This window comes from Otolemur garnettii, unplaced genomic scaffold (genome assembly GCF_000181295.1).
Source record: "Otolemur garnettii isolate 467f Iridium unplaced genomic scaffold, OtoGar3 scaffold00123, whole genome shotgun sequence".
Lineage (NCBI taxonomy): Eukaryota > Metazoa > Chordata > Mammalia > Primates > Galagidae > Otolemur > Otolemur garnettii.
The window spans coordinates 3419687-3436619 of NW_003852518.1; the positions used below are offsets into that span (position 1 = coordinate 3419687).

General features: G+C 41.1%; 1 protein-coding gene across 1 annotated transcript in view; it reads right to left on the reverse strand.

The window, feature by feature from the left end:
* ABCA13 (ATP binding cassette subfamily A member 13) overlaps window positions 1–16933 on the reverse strand; it is a 557155-nt gene that overhangs the window by 536251 nt on the left and 3971 nt on the right. The window contains exon 2 of the mRNA XM_003797747.1: window positions 1234–1327. Coding sequence (XP_003797795.1) covers window positions 1234–1327 — 94 coding nt within the window. The remainder of the gene's footprint in view (window positions 1–1233; window positions 1328–16933) is intronic.

A 16933-nucleotide genomic window follows, 5' to 3' on the forward strand; every position in this document is an offset into this window, starting at 1 on the left:
GCCCTGGGCAGCACCCCGCACCCTTTACCACCCGACCCTGCTGACTCTCTAAGCCCTGGGCAGCACCCCGCACCCTTTACCACCCGACCCTGCTGACTCTCTAAGCCGTGTCTCTGCTCTTAGTCACCAAAACTGCTTTTACTTCCCCTTTGGACCTTTGCCGATGGTGACTCCGCTACCTAGACCGTCCCTCCCCTGCTCTTCCTTATGCTGACAAAGTTGCATGCTGCAGGTTCTGCAGAAGCCTCGCCCACCCCCCAGCATGCTCCCAGGGCTCTCATGGGAGTTCCAGGGCCCTCATGGCAGTTCTCCCATCATCTGTGAGAGTCTGGTCCTACAGCGAGATCAGTAAAGGCGGGAACAAATACCTTACCCACAATTTTATCCTCAGCAGGGCCTGAAGCACAACGTGCACTCAATCCATATTTGCTGAATGCATAAATTAATTAATAAACTAGGAGCCCTGAAAAGCTTTTCAACATTTCCTAAATGAAGTTTCACTAGTGAGACTACTCCTTTTTCTTATATAAGACATAAATAAAACTGACACACTGTGTTGGATAAATCTCAATACTTAATACTCTTTATTTATGTGACACTTACAGAGTCAACAAAATTGTATATATTTTAAGCAGCACAGTCTGATAGAAACAAAATAGGCCATCACTTTTTCAAGGAATGAAGTTGCTGAGATTTCAAACTAGATTAACAAAATGGCCTGTCTAATCCTATCCCCGAAGTATGGGGAGTTATCAATGACATCTTATTGATGCAAGACCATCATGATCGCCATCATCATCATAGTTATCCTGACGGTCACCACTGTCACCTCTGTCACCGTCATCATCTACATCTCGATCACCACCAGCATGTCCATCATTACCAGCTTCACATCATCATCATCATTACCTTGTTGGCAAACTGTTAAATGCTTCGCCACTTTTCCTTCTTATGTTTCTAGTAAATAGCTTATATACTTACTCCCACATTGTGTCAGTTTAGTTGGAAGAAGAAACTTGTCTGCTAGATGGAGTAAACGTTTATGCATATAATTCTTGAAAGAAAAAAATCTAAATTGTTATTTATGGACACATACTAAGATATTGTTATAAGAAAACCCTATCTATGCATTCCACTCAGAATTCAGTTTGCAAAGAGCAGAAGAAGAAAGAACACGATTTTTTTCCTCTGAAGGTCTGCAGATCCAACAGTGTATTAAAAAGGGAGACTTACAAGTGTCCCTGTGTCTGGGAGGTTCCTGAAAGCGCAGCACTGTCAGAATCATGAACAGGATACACGGCCAGAAGAACTCAGCCAGGGAAAGGACCTGGAGACATTGTATTAAAAAAATAGCAAGTAAATAAATGGCAAAGCTTTACAGTATTTACATCTTTTGAAGGATATTGTTACAATCTCTACCAAGTGTCTCTTAGAACCACTAAGAGGCCCCCAGAGAAGGCCCAGTTGGGACAGGGGCCCCCAGAGAAGGCCCAGTTCAGGGGCCCCCAGGGAAGGCCCAGTTCATTTTTTATCACATCCAAACCTGTGACTGCGTCACCTCCTTGTCCTTTTCTCCCCAGATATACCTAATGCTTTTTACCTTTTTTGGCACATTTTTATTGATTACAGAACTTAAGACATTAAAGAAATTTAAAAAATAAATAACTTCACTCGTATTTTCCTCGGTTCAACAAATGCATTATTGTTATTTTTCTGATTTCTTCCATATTCCTGATTTTTCCATCCAAATAGACACTTTGCCAGCTTTGCTGTAGCATTCACACCTGTCAGCATCCTGACTGCGTGACATCCTCATCAAATGGATATACCACAATTCACATGCACATTCTTCTATCAGGAGACATTTTTGTGTATAAAATTTTTTTCTTTTGAGTTATTTTCTTTGGAATAAACTCCTAAAACTAAGATTACTGGAGTCAAATCTCCTGACCCATACCACATATGAGCTACCCAAAACGATTGCAATAATTTGTACAAAGCCGAATTTTCAAATTAGACGAAAAGGAACTATTGTTGATACATGAAATTTAATGATTTCAGAAAGAAATATCATGTGTATAGTCCAAAGAAAAATTAAATTTGGAAATGCCTTGATTATCATAAATCTTTTTGTTATCAGCTTTCTTTCTTTTTTTTTTTTTTTTTTTTTTTTTTTGGCCAGGGCTGGGTTTGAAACCGCCACCTCTGGTATATGGGACCAGCACCCTACCCTTTTGAGCCACAGGCACTGCCCTGTTGTCATCTTTCTTTGTTTATTTTTCCAGTGGGTAAACTTCTATTGAGTTCAGGGCGGGGAGGGGGAGGATGGGTGAAGAGAATGATACTGTGGGGATCACGCCTATGATTTATCCTATTAGGGTACATGTGAATTTGTCTAAAGATCAAATATAAATGTCTTAACACAACAATTATGAGAAAGACATGATGGCTGTGTTAGCCAGTTGGATGAGAGTTTTTCAAACTGTATAGAGAAGCAACACACTGTATCCTATGATAGAATTAATGTACACAATTATGATCTAATAAAAAAAAGAAAAAGAAAAACATTTATAGCCAGACTCAGAACCAGCAAGATATTGTATAAATGCATACACAAAAACCTAAAAGTCTTCAAATCAAGGCTGCTCAGTCAAACACTGAAGGATGTCTTCTTGTTTCAGACTTTGGACTAAAATAAACTTCTGGGAGCCTGGCTCCTTTATTCCTGGCACGATGTGGCTTCTCCCCACTGCCATAATCTTTGCCTGTGACCAGGTCTAAAGGTAAATGGGTAAGTGGCCTGAACCCATGAAGACAAAACACAGGTGCAAACGAGTTCTTTGACCCTTGGGGTAATTAAGGAAGAAAAGAAATCATTTTCTGAAATGTCCACAGGGACATATTTCATGTGCCAAAAAATGCATCAGGATAAAAACTTTTCTGACAATGTGGCGAAACCCAATATCACACATTCCGATGACAGAGAAATGTCTGTGGGAAGTCACCCTCTGATTCAGGGGATCATGATTAAACCAGAAAGAAAGGTCAAGGACTTTCAGGAGATGACAATTTATTTAAGTCATTTTGGTCATTCTCTGTAACAAATTAATAATTTATTGGTATATTGAGATAGGAAGGTGGTGAGGGAAGATTCTAAAGTTAATTCTGGCTGAATATAAACAAGCAAAATTTAAAATATACTTTATAGTAAATAATGACTTGACATCATAAAGGAGAAGAAACAATGTTTTAATGTTTTTTTTTCATTTTTATTACAGATGATAGCAATTTTTTTTTTTTGAGACAGAGTCTCACTTTGTTGCCCTGGGTAGAGTGCTGTGGCATCATAGCTCACAGCAACCTCCAACTCTTGGGTTCAAGCGATTCTCTTGCCTCAGCCTCCCGAGTAGCTGGACTATAGGTTCCTGCCACAATACCCAGCTATTTTTAGAGGCAGAGGTCTCACTCTTGCTCAGGCTGGTCTTGAACCTGTGAGCTCAAGCAATCCACTCGCCTCAGTCTCCCAGAGTGCTAGGATTAAAGGCATGACAGCAATTTAATCGCACTGCAGGCCTGACAGCAATTTTTTTTAAAGACAGAGCTATAAAAAAAACAGGAAATGGTTTATACCCAAGACTTACATAACAACTTTTTGATATTATAAAGAAATCAATAAGCACATACATTCTTAGGAAATTTTATTTTTCTCCCCTTAGGAAATGTTAAAAGATTACAATACTCTCACAAAGACTAAATGATCTTAAAATTTTTTTTTTTTTGAGACAGAGCCTCAAGCTGTCACCCTGGGTAGAGTGCCATGGCATCACAGCTCACAGCTACCTCCAACTCCTGGGCTTAAGTGAGTCTCTTGCCTCCGCCTCCCAAGTAGCTGGGACTACAGGCACCCGCCACAACAACTGGCTATTTTTTGGTTGTAGTTGTCATTGTTTGGCAGGCCTGGGCTGCATTCGAACCTGCCAGCTCTGGTGTATGTGGCTGGTGCCTTAGCTGCTTGAGCTATAGGCACCACCTTAAAAGTTCATTTTTTAAAAATATAAACATAATTGGCTTGGCGCCTATAGCTCAAATGGCTAGGGTGCCAGCCACATACACTGGAGTTCACAGGCTCGAACCCAGCCTGGGCCTGCCAAAACAACAATGACAACTACAACAACAACAACAACAAAATAGCCAGGCATTGTACCGGGCACCTATAGTCCCAGCTACTTGGGAGGCTGAGGTAAGAGAATGGCTTAAGCCCAAGAGTTTCAGTTGCTATGAGCTGTGACACCACGGCACTCTACCCAGGCTGACATAGTGAGACTCTGTCTCAAAAAAATAAATAAATAAATAAAATAAAATAGGGTGGCGCCTATGTCTCAAAAAAGTAGGACACCAGCCCCATATACAGGAGGTGGTGGGTTCAAACCCAGCCCCAGCCAGAAACTGCAAAAAAATAAAAAAAAATATATATATATAAACATAGTTAATAATTTTAGTAACAATTTTTTTCTATCAGCAGTTACAGACAGGCCTAACTGCGATTAAAGACCACACTGTATTCTACTGAAGAATTTAATTTAATTTACCAATTATCTAATTATAGACATTTACATAGTTTTCTGTGTGGGGCCAGTGATATCATGAGTTTTTTTACAAGTTTGGCTTTTGTAAATAAAACTGTGAGATAATGTTGCTAAAAGCAATTACTGAGCCAAAGTGTATATAATTTCTAATGTGGACTTTTAAGTTGGATTGATAGAACATAACACCCTCATTAAAGGCTAAGCCAACCATTATTCACTCCAATAACACTCTAAATAGCACACGAGATTAACAAACTTTTAATTTTTTGTCAAACCTATATGAAAAAAATATAACAAATTACTTTAATTATTAAGATCAAGTATTTTTCATAAGTTAAGTATGTAATAATTCCTTATCTTTTAACTTTATTTTTCAGGTGCTTTGTTTTCAAACTAATTGCTCTTTTTTTTTAATTGTCTTATAAGCCATCACTTCCTACTTTTTAATTAAAGAATTCAGCCCACAATTTAAAAAAAAAAAAAGAATTTAGCCCTTTCTTGGCTTAAGGCATTATGACTATTTCTCCAATTTTTATTTGCCCTCTTATTGTCTAAATCTTTTATGTGATCAATTTATCAGTCTATTTTATTTATAGTACCTAAATTTTTTTTCTACACTCTAAGAATATACTTTTTTTTTTTTTTGAGACAGAGTCTCACTATGTTACCCTTGGTAGAGTGCTATAGCATCACAGCTCACAGCAACCTCTAAGTCTTGGTCATGGTGTCACAGCTCACAGCAACCTCTAACTCTTAGTTTTAAGCGATTCTCTTGACTCAGCCTCCCAAGTATCTGGGACTACAGGCACCTGCCACAACACCCAGCTATTTTTTGATGCAGCTGTCATTGTTGTTTAGCAGGCCCGGGCCGGTTTGAACCCCCCAGCCTCAGTGTATGTGGCCGGTGCCGTAACCACTGAGCATGGGCACCAAGCCAGAAGATACAATTTAAAGGACCATTCCCAAGCCACAGTGTAATTGTCAACTCTGAAATTACAAATATGTATCAGTCCAGTCTTTAAGTCAATGGCAAATCTGTAGTTTCAAATAGAACTTTGGTTAAAAAAATTGAAGTCTGTATCTTATCATTGATAAATTTTTATGAGGATTTTGAAATAAAAAATATAACTGCAATTAAACCTACCCCCCCCAAAAAAAGAACTCAAGACTTTTTTATTCACAAGCCAATCACTGACCTTCTGAAAAGCCTTTCATTGTTCCACATTTGAAACTACTTCATTCAAGAGAGAAGTCTCCAGACCGGTCTGCTGTGTCACCGTCCATTGTGAGCGTGTGAATCACCACCTTTCACAAGGCTGTTCCTCTGCAGGGGCCCAGAGGCAGCCTTCCCTTCCCCATCCCATTTTCATATCATGTTTTCCTTTCTCGGGTGTCATTATTCTCCTTGAATCTTGCTTAACGTTTTTAATCTTATCCCTGTTAAGTGGACTGTTCTCTGATTAACATCAGAGCTTCCCTGTTTCTCCCACAGGCTCAGCCCTGCAGTGCTGGCTTCTTAATACTAGGAACTGATCTGAGCAAAGCCTGGTGTTCCTGCTGTCCAAAGGCACCCAAGGATTCTAAATGCTGTTGCAGGCTCTGCTCTCAAGAGAAATAATCACCTAGTAAACCTACTAGTATTTAAAAAAACAACAGCTGCTCTGCTCTTGCAGGAGGGGGTGGAGTGCCGAGTCCTGCTCCCTGAGCGTCACATCCTCACAGACCTCTCCTGTCACGTTCCTGGATGCCCAGATCCCTGTCCCTCTCCCCTTCCTCTCCTGCTGTAGCCTGAGGATGCACATACACCTGCCTGTGTGTCCCTCAGTGCCGCTGAGACACGGTGGCATTTTGGAGACTTTAACACCACAGATGCACAGACGTGTGCACCCCCATGTAAAATAGTATGTTGAAACTTTTTCACAGACTTTTTCTTCTCTCAGACCAAATTAAGGAGGAAACAGAAAAAAGAAGAAAGTAGAAGACAGAGGGGAAAACTTGCCTTTGTCTAATATGAAAACATTTTTTAAAAGGTCAAGTAATAAGTTTTTAGAGCAGACTGGACAAGCCCACTATGCCTCAGTCCTCACTCAGTTCAGCATCTTGAAGGCCGTAGGGATGTGCCCTGCACACCCCCGGGGACTTTCCCCAGTACCGGCATCCTCAGAGACAAACCCTCCAAAGGAGTCTCCTTATCTCCTTCCAGCAGAGGAGCTGGGGAACTGCTGCTGGGAAAGACTGTATGAAACAAGAAAAGCTAACAGAAGCTGACTCTGCCAAGGGAGTGTCTAGGCTACTCATTGAAATGCGGAAAGATTTCCAAGTTGGGGAGCAATATCCCCACATAAGTGGAATGAACACGCATGGCATGAAACATTTTTAAGGGCAGCACCTGTGGCTCAAGGAGTAGGGCACCGGCCCCATATACTGGGGGTGGCAGGTTCAAGCCTGGCCCCAGCCAAAATTGCAAAAAATAAAAATAAAACATTTTTTAAAAATTTCAAAAGACAGTGCAACTAGTATAATAAAGTTTGCAACTCATATCAGTAATTTCCTGCCCTCTTCTCCACTATCAGTTGGACGGTATCTTCATGCAGTAGAGATTTGGAGCATGCAGGATGAGCTCAGAGGTCACACCAGAGATTGAAGGGGGAATCTACGAGTCCCAAGACTTAAAAAAGAGAGTCAAGAACAAAGACAGTGGCTCGGCACCTGTGGCTCAAGCGGCTAAGGAGCCAGCCACATACACCTAAGGTGGCGGGTTCAAATCCCCAGCCCAGGCCCGCCAAACAACAATGATGGCTGCAACCAAACAAATGGTCAGGTGTTGTGGCGGGCGCCTGTAGTCCCAGCTACTTGGGAGGCAGAGGCAGGAGACTCGCTTGAGCCCAGGAGTTGGAAGTTGCTGTGAGCTGTGATGCTACAGCACTCTACCCAGGGGGACAGTCTGAGGCTTCGTCTCAAAAAAAAAAAAAGAACAAAGACAGTCCCTGTGCTGAGCCACCCAAGGTGGAGTCAGATGAGAAGAAAGAGCCCAGCAGCTGTCTAAATACACTGGAGGGGAACAAGCAGAAAAGCAAGCAGAGAAACTCACAGACCGTGTCCAAAAGGGAGTAGCTCAGGTCCAGTGAAGAACTTCTTTACAACTGATTTGTTAAGACGGACAATTAAATAAGAACAAACACTTAGGAACAAGGGTTTCCAAAATAGGGTGATAAATAAGTAAACGGAGTGGGTGTGTGTTTAAAGAAAAAATAACAACAACAAAAAGTCCAGTTCTCACTACGGAATTCTAAATGATTTAGAAACCATTAAAAAAAAAAAAAAACCACACTGGTCAAATTTAAATTTCTGAAATAAAATTTGAAAAACAATAGTAATATTTTAAAAACATTGTGAAAAGCAAAAAGTATAAAGACATAAAAGCTAATATATTTGATAAAGAAGGACGTTACAAAACAGGGATAATTGGCATCTCTGAGAATCCAACAGATGGAACAAAAAACACCTACAAAGATAGAACGCAGAGAATCTTCCTGAAATAGAGAAGAAGCCTGAAAGAGTTCACTGTATTTCAGAAAGAAAAAGTAGCCATAATTAAACATAGCTATTAAACTTCAAGATAAAGTAAGAAGACCCACCTAAACAGGAAAAAATTACTAGTAAGAGTGGGGAATGGCTGGGCGTAATGGCTCTGGTATGTAATCCCGGTACTCTGGAGGCTGAGGTGGGTGGGTCACTTGAATTCAGGAGTTGGAGACCAGCCTGAGTATGAGCAAGAGTCCATCTCTACAAAAAACAGAAAAATTAGCCGAGCCAGCTACTTGGGAGGCAAGAGGATCACTTGAATCCAAGAATTTGAGGTTGCTGGGAGCTCAACCCTGGGTGTCATCCAGGGTGAAAGAAACTCTGTCTCTTACAAGAAGGAAAAGAAGGGGAGAAATCAGTCTGGCTTCAAACGTATCTTCACACCCTCAACTTTCGATACTCAATGGATCAATGTGCACAAAGTTCTAAGCAGAAGAAAGCATGATTTTAAAAATGATACCCAGACAAAGTGGCCCTTAAGCAAAAACCAATCTACATATATTGTCAATGATGAAACAAAACACAGATAACACAGTAACCATGAACCCCAAAGGAGAAAAATGCCCTACAGTGAAACCCAGACTAAATGACAACTGGACGAACATTAAAAATCCACGTGAACCACTTCTGTCTCCAGCAGCACGCTGACTGGAAGCCAGAGGGGCCACTTGCTAAAACAGTGTCGTTTGTGTTGTGTTGCTGGTCTTACTAGAAAGGGGAGGAGACTGACCCAAAAATAAACTAAGAAAGGGAAAAGGCGCTAAGTCTTCAAGTGTGAGATTCAAGGGGAATGGAGAGAAAGTAAGGGGGGCAACATTTAAATAAAGCTAAGGTTCCATTGCTGAGAGCTTTTTTGGAACATATAAAAGACAAAAATTCATAAATAAAGAAAATACATCTAGTAGAAAAGATAGATTCACTCTAAGACATGGTGTAGTGGAACTTTAGCATAAATAAAAGAGAAGATCTCAACAGCAATTCAAAAACTAAAGACAGACTTCCTCAAAGGGGTAATTAGAATTACCAAAGACTCATCAAAAGCGAAGACAGTTAAATATTATCAGGTCGCCAAGAGAACTTCTGTCAATTATAGAACTGTATACCAGAAAGACGATTTCTTTTTCTTTTTCTGTCTTTTTTTAGAGACAGAGTCTCACTTTGTCGCCCTTGGTAGAGTGCTGTGGTGTCACAGCTCACAGTAACCTCAAATTCTTGGGCTTGGGTGATTCTCTTGCCTCAGCCTCCCGAGTAGCTGGAACTACAGGCGCCCACCCCAATGCCCAGCTATTTTTTTGTTGTTGTTGTTGCAGTTTGACCGGAGCCAGGTTTGAACCCTCCTCCCTTGGTATATGGAGCCAGCGCCCTACTCACTGAGCCACAGGCACCACCCAGAAAGACAATTTCTCAAGAATTAGGTAAAAGAAAATTTTTCAGTTAACCAGAAACCGAGTCATTCAACAAGACTTACATTGAAGAAACTTTCAAATAGTATACTTTAATTTCAAATAATGCTTGGATTAAACTCATTTGAAAAGTGAGGATTTTGAGCTTGATTTTTAAAAAAGAAAATGCTATATGCTATTTAGAATAGATAAAATGAAAATATAAGGATATAAAATGGTTGAAAATAAAGAAATTAAAAGAGAGGGTAAATGTTAATAAATTATCTATGTCAATATCAGACAGAGATTTTAAGATAAAGAGTGTTATTATGTAGAGAGAAGATCACTGCATATAAAAAGGTCACTGTGACAAACAGATAGGATAATTATATGCATGTCTGCACTTGAGAAAACAGCCTCAGAACATACAGGGTGACAATCATAGGACTGTACTTGGTAGAACTGTGCTACAGGAAAAAAAAATCCAAACTTATTTTCATAGGAGAAGAATCCAACACCTGCCTCACCCCAATTCTCTACAACAAGAAGAATGAGTAAGAAAATAAGATATGGCTTGTTTTACAACAAAAAGTATAAAGTAAAGCATTCAGGGAAAAAAAATAGCTAAAGTGTATGTGATCATCTCACGAGGAACATCATAAAATTTTGTTGAAAGACGTCAAAGAAAACGTAAAGAAATGAAAAATGAACATAGTTAACGCATAAAAAAATTCAAAATCTTAAAGACATAAATGTTACCTAGATTGATCTGTAGGTTCAAAGCATTTATAATGGAATTCCCACAGCTTTTTGTTTTATTTTGGCGTTCTCGTCGTACTTAATGAGCTGATTCTAGAATGTATTTGGGAGAACAAAGGTCAAAAATATCCAAGACAATTTTTATCAACAGGTTGAAAGAACTTGTCCTCCTGCCTACCAAAGCTTTCTATAAAATAAAAGTAATTAAACACCATGCTATTAGTTCAACACCAGGCAAACTCAACCATAGAGGTGGCACAGAGAGCCTAGAAACCCAGCTGTGCATATTTGGAAACTTGATATATTAAAAAGATGCTTGAGAGACCAAAGGAACAACTTGTTATTCAGCAAATTGTGCATGGAATTGGTTATTCTGAGAGTGGAGTTGAGGGGCAGGCAGAGATGAGTTAGATCTTCACCACCATCGTATACAGATCTCTAAACTTATAAAAATGAAACCATGAAAATGTTTAGAAGAAAACAGTGCCTTCTTTATGTTTTGTTTATGTTTCTATAAGACACAAACCACAAAGGCCTGGGCAGAGAAGAGTGAAACATGCACACCTTATGAGGTGCTCAATTTCAGCAATACTCAAGCAGATTAAAATTAATGAGGTCCCATTTTACATTCACCAATTTGGGAAACAGTAAAAAGTCTGATAAGATCCAGCCCCAGGGATCATATGGAGCATCAGGAACTCTGGGAAGCAGTTGACGATATCAGTAAGCAGAAGATGTGTAAATTCTACAGCCCAGTAATTCCAGGACTGGGTGGTAGATCGAACAACCTTCTTAGCTTGTTTACAGTGGATGGATTTAAACCTATAAAAACACAGAACCAACAGAAGACATGGTGGTTGAGAAGGCGTTACACCCTTGAACCAAAAAAAGAATGCTTGAGTGATTCCAAGCGCATTATTGGGGAATGACAAACAAAATTGGCAGTTGAATAAACTGCGGTGTCCTAGGGCAATAAAAGTAAGTCACTCGCTCACTCAATCATCATTTATTAGGTCGTGTGTGCCTGTCAGGAGCTGTTACGGGCCTTGGGAAACAGGCCAATGAACATGGCTGGATGCGGCCTGAGGGTGGGATGGATGTACTTGGGAGAGTGCAGGAAGCACGGCCTCACTCATCCCCTGATGACTTACTTTGAGGTCATTCTTGTTAACCATTCCTCCAGCTGGGATGCTGGTGTCAAGAGGACCAAGCCCTATCCTCAGGTTGTTTATTTGCATAGCCTTAGAGCACTAAGGAGGTCATGCTCATCCATTATTTAATCCTCACACCACCAGTGAGATGGGTAACCTCGAGCCAGCTCTACACCTCGGACGTTATGAAGATAATTATTTTGCCCAATGTCCTTGAACTAATTTGTGATAAACCCCAGACTGAAGCTCAGGCCTGCAGATTTAATAAGAATCCTCCAGATTGAATTTAAATTCTCTCTTTTGTTAATTTTTGTAAAACATTGCTTTGTCATCAGTGCTGAAGTGTAATGGCGTGATCATAGCTTACTGCAGCCTCAAACTCTTGGGCTCAAATGATCCTTCTGCCTCAGCCTCCCAAGTAGCTGGGACTACAGGCACCCACCACAATGCCCAGCTCATTTTTCTATTTTTAATAAAGACAGAGTCTTGCTCTTGCTCAGGCTGTTCTCAAACTCCTGACTTCATTCAATCCTCCTGCTTCAGCCTCCCAGAGTGCTAGAATTACAGGGGTAAGCCACCTTACCCAGTCTTAAATCTATTTTTAATTCCTCCAGCTGGGTTATGCATCATGTGGTTTTGGTTGCAACTGAAAGCCGCCACAAAAAAATAAAATACTTCAGTACAAAAACTAAAATTGTAAATGAATTGAAAAGAGAAAACTGTGGGAGGAACTACCCACAAGATCCCATTGGTTGAGAGAAGAGAAAAACATCATAATAAGTTTAGAATATCAAGGAAGCTGAAGTAAAGCATATAATTAGTCTTTTGCCCTTGTCCTTGGAAATAAAGGGCTTTGCAGAAATTCTATTGTGTCTCTTTGGAGTGCTTGGGGCCTCAAGATGACAAGCTCAGAAAGGGGATTTTCCCAGACGTATTTTGAGGTCATTCTTGCCAAGCACTGTAAGAAAAGACAGTCCACTGTTCACACAGCGTGTTCCCGCAGAGCATGAGCCAGAGGCAACCAGAGTTGATTGCCAGACAGCAACTGCATTACAGGTGACCTGCCTGCATCCTTCCACAGCGGGCTGAGGCTTCTGGCCATCTCTCCAGCAAAGCCCAAAACTTCCTCCCCAAGTAAAATTTTAGCAACTTTTGCAAACCTTTTATTTAGTCGAATACCAAGAGAAAAAAATGAGGAAACTTTCTTCCTTCTCTCCTTTTCCCCCTTGCTTTTTAGCTTTCTATTGAAAAACTGTTTTTGTTTTTGTTTGTTTGTTTTTGAGACAGAGTCTCACTATGTCACCCTCCTCAGTACAGTGCCGTGGTGTGACAGCTCTCAGCAACCTCAAACTCTTGGGCTTAAGCGATCTCTGGCCTCAGCCTCCCAAGTAGCTGGGACTACAGGTGTCCACCACAACGCCCGGCTATGTTTTGTTGTTGTTGTGCTTGTTTAGGTGGCCCAGGCTGGGTTCTAACCCGACACCCTGGCTATATGTGGCTGGCACCGTAACCATGGTACCACAGGTGCCGAGCCAAAAACCTGTTTTTCTTTCAACATTCTTTCATTAAGCATTTAATTAGCACTTACTCTGTCAAACATTAAACTGGAGACCTTGGCATTATGAAGATGAATGAGAAGTAATTTCTTCTCTCCAAGACTCAAAGGAATAAGCATTTAACTCAAAGTTAAGTATGAACGCTGGAAGGAGTTGCGTGTTCATAGAACCTTCCTGGAAGCCAAGTAAGCAATATGTTTTAAAATTATGTAACGTGCACGTTCTTCAACCTAAAGATTCCCATTCAATGCATTTTTCATAAGAAAACAATTGGGAAGTTGTCTAAAATATGTAAAAAGCAAGTTATTTCAACATGGTCTCAATTGCAAAAACAATTAAAACAGCAATCATTAAGATATTGATGCATTATATTGAATGAAACACATAACAGTAAGGTTTTTTTCCCCTAAGTAGAGTTAAATATGTGTGTACGTTTGTTGAAATTTTTTAAATCCCGATTGTTGTGGTCAGGTTTGTGGAGCCTGACCTAGTGACTGAGTAGTTCCTTTCTGCCAGGGCTGAGTCTGGAAGGACACATCCAGAGGGCTGCTGACTGCAAGGGCAGTGTCTGGGATGTGGGCCGCTGTATCCACAGGGAGCCTCAAGTCATCACGGTGGCTCCAAGGGCGGAGGGAGCAGAGGGCAGGAAGGATGCTCTCTTCCCAAGTTCTTACCACAGTGAATGCAAATCTAACCAAAATACCAATGAGACTACTTTTTTAAAGTCAAAATGGCTCCAAAATATGATTGCTGAGTAAACACATTGCAAAAACACAGAAAATTCTGAAGGAAAAAGAAGATCTATAAAAGATTCTTTTAAAGATTCTTTTAAAACATGAGAACATATAATAAAATCTTGATGCTTAACAAAAATAAAATTGGTGGAAAAAGAAATATAGATCAATGAGACAGCATGAGAAGTCCAAAAATAGCTCCCAGTGGTTTCAAAATATATAATGAAATAATATTTTCAGTATGAGGTAAGAAAGAGTGATTCAACATGGCATTAGGACACCTGAATTTGGACTTTTAAAAAAAAAGATAAAACTGGGTGGCGCCTGTGGCTCAAAGGAGTAGGGCGCCGGCCCCATATGCCAGAGGTGGTGGGTTCAAACCCAGCCCCGGCCAAGAACTAAAAAAAAAATTAAAAGAAGATAAAACCTTACACAATACTCAAAAGTATAATCTAACTTTAAAAAAAAGTTAATTCTAGAAAAGAGCAGAATGTTGACAAAACTGATAGATAAATGAAGTACAATTTGAACACTTTGGAAATTATAAAAAATATGGTTCAAAAAAGGAAAAGAAGACTCACACCTGTAATCCTGGCACTCTGAGAGGCTGAGAGCAGAGCATACCTTGAGCTCAAGAGTTCAAAACCAGCCTGAGCAACAGTAAGAACACATCTCCACTAAAAGTAGAAAAATTAACCAGGCTTCATGCTGAGCTCCTGTAGTCCCAGGTACACAGGAGGCTGAGGCAGGAGGATCAGTGAAGCCCAAGAGTTTGAGGTTATGCAAGCTAGACTGATGCCACTGCACTTCACCTGGGCAACAGAGTGAGAGTCTGTTTAAAACAAGAAATTATTCTTACACTAGCTCCCAAAGTAGAAAATTAGATAAACTTTAATAGACCATTGCACACATGCTAAACTTGCAAGCACAGAACTCACAGGATCAAGGACAGTACAAGGCTGGGCGCATCAGTGGCTTTACACAAACTGTACATTCCTGCTGAAAAGAAGCCAGTCAACAGGGGGCAGAAAACCCAGACATGGGTAGTAATTTGAGTTCCCTTTAAGCTCAGCCATATTACTCTTTAGAATTTACTCTAAGATTCATAAAAGTACATCCAGCATGAAGGTGATATATAATATTGTGTGAGCTATCAAAAGGGCAGCACATTAGGATAACTGAGATCCCACAGCAGGAGGGGTCAGGCTGGGGTCTCAACTCACCCTGCAGTCTGGGACTCCCACCACCCCAGAGCATGCCGTGGACACAGAGTTCAAGGCCATGCTGGAGACAGCATCCCAGGGTGTCCTGTTGTAATCCTGACAGTAGTTCCTGGTGGTTAACTACGTAGAGACAACCAAATCTGTCCCTAGCTTGTGAAGGACAGCTTCCCAATACTCAGTCTTAGCTGGCATTTTATCCTTGTTCACGTGCCCTAGTCTTCACCAAATAAACTCAGAACATGTGCTCAGTGCCGCTCACTCAAGGAGCCTGGTGGGGGTGCAGGGGATTCTGAGAAGGGCCAGCGTGGGTCTCAGATGGAACTAGGTCTGCTGCTTCCCTCTCGTGGACCTGGGAGAGCCACTGGCCCTCCCTGGCCTCAGGCTCCTCCATCTGTGAAATGGGATAAGAAGTTCTGCCAAGCGAGAGTGTGGGAGGACAAAACAAGCCCAGATCCAGGTCTACGGTGGTGAACCCCAGGATCAAATGTGTCCATGAGGTACATTTGAGTGACCCAGATCCTGTGTGCCCCGACAAACCCAGCTGCCTGGAAAGGGGCAGACCAGGAACTAGGGTCAAACAGGGCTCAGGTCTTGGGTGGTACCCTCGGGTAAGCCCGCTGGCATAGGCTACAGCAAACTTAATAGCAAACAGTTGATGAGCCATAATAACTTCTCAAAAGCAGAAGAAAAAAAAATCAACCCCTAAGACAATGTCCAAAAGAAATAAGAGCTACTTTACCTCTAGGACTTAATATTTATACTGTTTTTACAACTTCAGAAAAGTACAGAAATTATGGCTAGCATGTTCATTATTTTCAAACGGAAATTATTCTTTTTTGGTGTTAAAAAGCCAAAAGTTAGGCTCTTACCATCTGAATCCAGTGTCGGATGAAAATCACAAACAAAGGTATGATTCTTTTGCTTTAGAAAAGGAAAAAAAACACACATGTGCACACAAAAGCTCTGAGGTGTGACGTATTTGAACTTCAATCCTAGAACATGCTTTTTTAAATGTTAAAGGGAAAAAAAAGTGATTTCCAAAATAGTAATATTAGCAAGATGTCTACCTGCACCCTAAGGCAAGTTGCTAGAGGGTAGGTATGTACGGGCAGAGCCTGGCAGAGACTTTGGCCTGTGTTGGGGTACACTTGCTACATTTCTCAGTTTTTTGAATGGGGGGGGGCTGGGATGGGACTTGAACTTGGGCATGTGTTGAGCAGAGAGTCTCTCAGTAAGATAAGATGTTCAGACAGCACCTGGATCTTCCCCTCAGCCGGGCCAGAAGGAGGGGAACCATAATTTTTGTCCATGTCTGAGAGAAAGTATGCCTTTTACCACCATGGCCTTTAAAATTAAGAATGCAGAGCTTCATGTGTGGGAGGATCTGGGCATATGTCACTGGATTCTGGGCTGTGGTATTCACTGGCAGAAGGGGGTTCCTCATCAAACGATGGCCAGGACAGTCATGTTACTTCAGCTGGTCCTTCCTGCCCTTGGTGTTTAGGACACTGTTGTCCTTTTGTGCTCACAGAGTCAGTAAGAAAGGAAAAATGGGCTTGACGCCTATGGCTCAAGCAGCTAAGGTGCCAGCCACATACACCTAAGGTGGCAGGTTCGAATCCCCAGCCTGGGCCCGCCAAACAACAATGATGGTTGCAACCAAAAAATGGCCGGGCGTTGTGGCGGGCGCCTGTAGTCCCAGCTATTTGAGAGGCTGAGGCAGGAGACTCGCTTGAGCCCAGGAGTTAGAGGTTGCTGTGAGCTGTGATGCCATGGCACTCTACCCAGGGGGATAGTTTGAGGCTCTGTCTCAAAAAAAAAAAGAAAGAAAGGAAAAATATAGTTGAAGTAGTTGAACCTCACCCTGAGAACATGCTCATTTAAATGTTAAAAAAAAGACATGATTTCCAAGATGGCAATCTCCACTAGGCCAAGTCTTTCCAAGATGGCAATCTCC